Here is a 6,749-nt window from a genome sequence, read left to right as displayed (position 1 = left end):
CATAAGCACTGTTTCTTCTCACAACTTTTCCATTAAGTACGATTAAAAAGACAACTGAAAAGCATAATGTTAAAAAATGTTGTTCCAGGCAAAGGCAATTAATTTTATTTATAATGCTTGATCTTAAAAACAAAAAAAACTCATCATCACTCAGACACGTTGGTTCTTCTGGCACTGATCACATTGGCTTAATGTCAATAAAAAATCTTTGCAAAATTAAATTGATCATATTTCATTCAAAATCACATTTGCATCTTACCAAAAAGAGTCAGTCCCTTCAGTTTTTTTGGTCTTTTTTTTAAGCTTCATGGATCGCTGCAATTCTCACCAGCACAATTGTGTCTCTCAGCACCCTTTTTAGAAAATAATTTTTTCGCACAAACGCTGCAACTGAATGGCTTGTCTCCACTGTGTGTTCTTGCGTGGCTTCGTAAATGTGACTTTTGAGAGAAACCCTTGGCACAAACTGAGCAGGAAAAAGGTTTTTCTCCAGTATGCTTTCTTGTGTGGCTTGTTAAACTTGCCTTTATAAAAAAGCTTTCACCACAAACTGAGCAGGAAAAAGGTTTTTCACCACTGTGTGTTCTTGAGTGTTCTGTTAAAATTGACTTTCCAGAAAAGCTTTTGCCACAAATTGAGCAGGAAAAAGGCTTTTCTCCACTATGTATTCTTGTGTGACTTGTTAAATTTGCCTTTTGAGAGAAACTCTTGCCACAAACTGAGCAGGAAAAAGGTTTTACACCACTGTGTGTTGTTGTGTGTTTTGTTAAACTTATCTTATGAGAGAAACTCTTGCCACAAACTGAGCAGGAAAAAGGTTTTTCTCCACTGTGTGTTCTTGTGTGTTCTGTTAAACTTGCCTTTTGAGAGAAGCATTTTCCACAAATTGAGCAGGAAAAAGGCTTTTCTCCAGTGTGTGTTCTTGTGTGTTCTGTTAAACTCGCCTTTTGAGAGAAGCATTTTCCACAAATTGAGCAGGAAAAAGGTTTTTCTCCACTGTGTGTTCTTGCGTGACTTGTTAAATTTGCCTTTTGAGAGAAGCATTTTCCACAAATTGAGCAGGAAAAAGGCTTTTCTCCACTGTGTGTTCTTGTGTGCAGTTTTAAAGAGAATTTTGAGGTTAATGATTTCCCACAGTGAGAACATACCCAACTGTCAGTGGGACATGCCCTTTCACCTTTGGCTTGCCCATCATCATCATCATCATCGTCATGAGCATCTGATAATGTGTCCTCATTATGTGCTTGTGATGGCCCCCAGTGGTCTTCGTCACCTTCTGTTGTCACGTGATGACTTGAACTGCTACTTGGAGGCTCCGCCCCTCTCTTGTTCTCACTCTCATCCTTGTTTACATCTTCAGTCTTTATAGGGACAACGTTCACTGGTGACTTGTTGATCTCCTCCTCCTCCTCCTTTTTGATGTGAGTCAAGTCTGGCTCCTCTTTCACAGAACGGAGATCGTTTTCACTGACGTCTGCAGGACACAGAAAGACAAACACACATTTGGTTTGGTCAAGTCAAACCTCAGGCGGCGACTTTGTCTTATATTGTTTCTACCATGCTACCTTGACTTGTGCCTGCTTCACACGGAGCAATGCGTGCGACCCCAACTTGGACCGGACCATGGGGGCATTTCACAAAATTACGTCCTACGATGTAAGCCTCCCGTTAGCCGCACAACAGTGATAAACGAGCATTTAAAAAGGAAGCACGTTGCGGCCGATGCCCTATTTCATTCCTGACATGGTCACAGACGTTTCTGGAAGCGAGCTGAAGTTAGCGCACACAGGCTGATGGAACACCTGTTGTGGGACCCTAACATATTGATGCAGACCACTGGGGGGCATTGCAAACTTAATGTCATCGATAAAATAGGAATCCTTCAAGTGAAATATGCTTACAAGTATTACATTTTGCATTTAGGGATAGAACTAAATGTTCCTGGCCTTTTTGGTAGAAAAGGGGGTTGTGACGTTCTCCCTTTTTAAGCCCATAGTAAGCCAAAGATGCAGATGCATTCCTTGCCGCATGCGCTTGTTCAGTGATGAGATCCGTGCAACCCTGGATGGCCGCATTCAATGTATTTTAAATGTTTGGATGAGGTGAAACTATGCACACGTGCACAAAACTGTGCAGGGCCACCGGAGGTTCATTGACTCACCCGACCAAGCCAGTACAAACTTCATAAATAAATAAGACCAATACGTATTTGTTTTTTTTTTAAACTTAATATTTTGTGTTTTATCCACTAAAATTGATCAACCGCCATTGATGTTTTCGCCGCAGTGTGCACATTTTTTAGAGTCAGTCAGAATTCCTTCTGTCAAGAATTGCATGAAAAAGATATAAAATAAGCAAAATGTAAACTGTTCAATAATCAGTTCAAATGTTATACTGGAAAAAACATGGAGTTCACCCCCCACTATTGGTTATTCTTTGGCATTTATTTTCTGCACTGATTTCATTTGGCATAAACAAATGTTCAGCAAACCGACAAGTAGAAGGCAATATTCAAAAATAAAACGGCAATAACCGTGAACGCATGTCCCCAAACAACTTAATGTTGTGATGCATATTTCTAATGATAGAAAGTCGTTCTTTCCAAAGCAAATGAGAGTAAGACGGGTACAAACCTGCTTCGTGTAGCACAACACGAGGCTGGTTGCAAACTTCGTCAAGCAGTTGAAGATGTTGCTCGTTCTCTTCTTTTATTCCACAAAGTTCCTCTTTGTACTTGGGTGTCGTTCTTTCACACATTTTCAAATGATAATTCCAAAAAACCCGCCCTTGATCGCTGCTTGGCGATGAGTCATGTGCCTCTTTTCGTTAGCGGCTAGCTAGCTAACTAGCTAAGCTAACTACGCCGAAAAGCATCAACGCGCGAAGATGAGGTTATCGGGACACAAAGACTTAATGAATTATGTCGTAGTCCTTTAGAGTAGCACTGGACATCCTTTGAGAAATTTACAGTCAGTTCCACACTAAATCAGAAGAATTTAGCGGAGGTTTTTTTGTTCCCGTGTGGACGGGTCGGTGGATGTGGTCGAGGTCCTTCGGAAGCTGCGCGCTTGTTAATGACGTCATGCTTTAAACACGTATTTTTCAAATATATTTCTTTGCCTCTGTGTTTGTTTTTACACCTGGCTGTTCTATTTTAATATATATTCTATATAATATTTCAATTCAGTTGATATTTTTTTTTAAACAAAATAACTGCATCCCACCATGATGACGCGCCAGCCTCACGTCACTTCCGCTTATGCTCCGAGAAGTCGCTGCTGCAACAGCAGTGGAACGTTTACGTTTCTCCTACCGAACTTGCAGCAACTGATCTCCGTTCTCATCATTTTTCCTGCATTTGCAGGATTATTATATGTCAACACGCCTGCCAACCTGGGGCCTGGAACGAAAGCAATTTGAATATGCAAACTCATAAAGAATGGAAAAATATGAACACTTGAACACTCGTCTTCTGTTGGATACAGAGACGCGCAGAACTGTGCTGAGAGGGACCGAGCCCCAGACTTTGTACTAGATCTCCTGTTAGGAATAAATCCGCTCCCGTGTGGAATTACCGGCTTCTTGGTCATTTCTCTCTCAAACCGTGCACGCATAATTGTTGGATGAATGTAGGTCGTGTTTGGTTAACAATTAATGGAGTCAGATAACCAATTAGAACAATTTGGTAAACTTTTGGTCCAGATTTATAGTTAAAATTCCAACAATCCCCACAAGAATTTGTTTCAATATTTCTGATTGGTTTGGATGAAATCAGTGATTCTCATCTGTTTCACACTCGACTTGCATTTTGAAACCATTGAGGCACTGTCTGGGCAAACAGGAAGTCGATGATTTGAGTGGGTCCCCCCCCCCCACCCCTGCACTATGAGAGCATCTGAATAGGACAAAATTATCAGTTTTACGATCATGCAGTGAGTCTGAATATTCTTTCGACTTGAGCAACTTCTTGACCTGACACTCCCTTCGCCGGCCGTTATCTCGTTTAATGTTGCACTTTGGTACCTGGCTAATTGCAGTTGTACGATAATAAAGACATAAACGTTTGTTCAATACAATTCAAGTCCAAGTGTCATCGATTGAACTCTGGCAACAGAAGCACAGCTCCAGGAAGTTCACTTTGGACTTTTTTAGGATGTCAAATCATCTGTCCACTTGTGACTGAGGCAGACGCACAGTGGCTCTCCTGAGAGTGAACGTTGGAAGCTTATTGACGGAGTCGGTGTCTTTGCGAATAATATGGCCAGCCATGTTGGGGTCATTCTCCAATGTCCGACCTGTTTGGACGTCTTTAAAGATCCTGTCGTGCTGCCTTGTAGTCACAGCTTCTGTCGCACGTGTGAGCTGCAGTGGTGGGAGCAGAAAGGAGATTGATCGTGTCCGGTCTGTAGGACTGAGTTTAGTTCGATGGATATTCCTTCAAACCTGGCCCTGAGGAATGTGTGTGAGGCTTTTTCGCAAGCCTCAGTGGAGGCGGAGGAGAGATGCAGCTTGCACAGGAAGAAACTGAAACTCTTCTGTTTGGACCACCAGGAGCTTGTGTGCCTCATCTGCAGAGATGCAGAAATCCACGCTGGCCACAAATTTCATCCCTTTTGTGAGGTTGTCAAAGGTCACAAAGAGACAGTCCAGGAAGGCCTGAAGGACATGAAGAAAAGACTGAAATTTTTTGAGATAAGAGACAACTGCAACGAACAAGCGACGTACATTAAGGTCCAGAGCGAGCAGGTTGAAAATAAAATTAAGAAGGATTTTGAGGAGCTTCGTCGCTTCCTGCAGGTCGAGGAGGAGTCCAGCTTGTCTGCTGTGAGGGATCAAAAGCAGAAGAAGACTCAGAGGATGAAGGAGAAGCTTGAGGCTCTCAGCAGAGACATTGTTCTGTTACGCAGTAAAAGTTGTGTTTGTTTCTGTGTGTCGGTGTTCTGAGACTGTTTGAACATATTCAAATGCCTTTGGTGCTCTCTAGAGGAAATAATAATAATAATTTGCCCTTTATTAGTCCCACAATGGGGAAATTCAAGATTCGAACCCAGGCCTCCTGGGTAGACTGGGTCATGAACGGGGCGCCTTAGACCACTCGGCCATCCTGGCAGCCAATTAAGATTAAAATTACGGGTAACTACAACTAATGTGCCTTTTTTTTTTTACAATGCGGAAGTGACGTGCAGTATTGCAAATAGACGACAACGACGCACGACGACGCACGTTTCTCTGCCATCCTGAGAGATCGCACATATCTTTATTTCGAGGTTGCATCGCCGGTGCGTATAATTCGTGTTTAAAAGCGGATTTGTTGGGTTTGATGTCTATTTGCCGGCTGTAATTTTCAAATGGCCCGTAGCAGTGTTGTTTGTAGCTTGCTACTCACGAACAGGAGAGTGGTTAAGGTGGTGTCTAGGATGCTTATATACAGCATAATGTGATGTACAATTTGTTCTTACATTTTGTAATTGAATTTATTTCTGATTTTCACAGTTTTACCCTTTTGTGTATCAGTAAACCTGCTTTGACAACAGCCACGTCTGCAGAGTCATTGATATAAGAAAGGTGTTCCTCGCTATAACGGCACAGTAAAACGGCGGCATCCACGCTGATGTGGCGACATCCACGCTGGTCCGACGGCATCTAGGCTGGACCCGGCGTTCATCCACACGACTAAAGTGAATCTACGCTGACCACTACTACGCCTCGAGCAGCAAGGCATACAGCAGTGTTCCAGCATTCGTCACTTGGTCAACGCAAGCAACTATGGCCGACCAGAAGCAGATGGAGAAGGCGCCATCCGACAAATCAGCTACCTTCAAGACTCATTCCGGGACGAGTTCAACTGATTCTGCTGCAGCCAAGGCAAGAGCAAAGGCTCGTTTCAGCTTTGCAGAGAAAGAAGTGACTTTAAGACTAGAAAAAGCTAAACTGGAAGCGTCTATTGAGTTACTGCAACAAGAGCGAGATGTAGCTTCAGCCATAGCTGAAGCAGAGGTCTTAGAGGCAGCAGCTGCCTCTCAATTAGATGGACGAAGTAATCTATCTCCTTCCGAAACAGCAGATCGTACAAAACAGTGTCTTGACCCAAGCCGCATTCATAAAAAATGTTTCAGAGCCACCACAAAACAGTGAGACTCCACGACCTTGTAGTCAAAAACATAGTGTGCAAGTCGACAAAGAGAGCGACAAGACATATTTTCCTCAAATTCAGTCTTTCCCGAATTGCAGCTTTTCTCAGCACAATGCAGCAAATAACTTCAGTCATCCTGCCGAACCTGAAAATACCAGTTGGTCCCACCAGGTGTCAGCATCTTCTCATCATAATGCTACACCTTACCAACAGCACATAGATAATAATGGTGTTTATGTAAATGACTTTGTTAGGTATTTTGCCCGTAGAGAAATTGTGGCCACAGGACTGCTCCAGTTTAATGATAAGCCTCAAAGTTTCAGAGCATGGAAACGCTCATTCAATAACGCTATCAGAGGATTGGAATTAACTGCAAGTGAAGAGATGGACTTGATGTTAAAGTGGCTTGGTAAAGAATCTGCTGAGCGAATCAGAGCCATATACATAAACAATCCTGCTGCTGGCTTAGCAATGATTTGGAATAGGCTAGAGCAATGTTATGTCTCAGCAGAAGCAATTGAGGACGCGCTATTCAAAAGGATGGACACGTTCTCCAAAATCACAAACAAAGACAGTGTCCAGCTAAGAAAATTTAGCGATTTGCTGATGGAAATGC

The 6,749-nt window shown here is 42.7% G+C and overlaps 2 protein-coding genes across 2 annotated transcripts; one reads left to right on the top strand and one right to left on the bottom strand.

The window, feature by feature from the left end:
- Positions 1–2,757, bottom strand: LOC148341710 (uncharacterized). The gene is made up of 2 exons (XM_088283613.1): positions 2,634–2,757; positions 1–1,474 (listed from the first exon to the last, which is right to left on the bottom strand). The coding sequence occupies exons 1-2, from the start codon at positions 2,755–2,757 to the stop codon at positions 306–308; spliced, it is 1,293 nt and encodes a 430-aa protein (XP_088139739.1). The 3' UTR covers positions 1–305.
- A 1,500-nt stretch (positions 2,758–4,257) lies between these two features.
- LOC148341709 (E3 ubiquitin-protein ligase TRIM35-like) lies at positions 4,258–4,944 on the top strand. Its single transcript, XM_088283608.1, is given in 1 exon segment — positions 4,258–4,944. A coding segment is annotated over 1 exon segment (687 nt).
- The last annotated feature ends 1,805 nt before the right edge of the window (positions 4,945–6,749 follow it).

The sequence above is a fragment of the Idiotropiscis lumnitzeri genome, chromosome 2 (genome assembly GCF_059441095.1).
Source record: "Idiotropiscis lumnitzeri isolate Australia: NSW breed Sydney's pygmy pipehorse chromosome 2, RoL_Ilum_1.0, whole genome shotgun sequence".
In the NCBI taxonomy this organism is placed as follows: Eukaryota; Metazoa; Chordata; class Actinopteri; order Syngnathiformes; family Syngnathidae; genus Idiotropiscis; species Idiotropiscis lumnitzeri.
This window is presented reverse-complemented; position numbering and strand designations above follow the sequence as displayed.

What these genes read in the sequence shown, in the direction of transcription:
- LOC148341710 (XM_088283613.1), bottom strand. Translation starts at nt 2,757, where the DNA reads ATGTGTGAAAGAACGACACCCAAGTACAAAGAGGAACTTTGTGGAATA. An exon ending in TGTTGTGCTACACGAAGCAG is followed by an intron (nt 1,475 to 2,633) that starts GTTTGTACCCGT and finishes TGTGTCCTGCAG; the next exon opens with ACGTCAGTGAAAACGATCTC.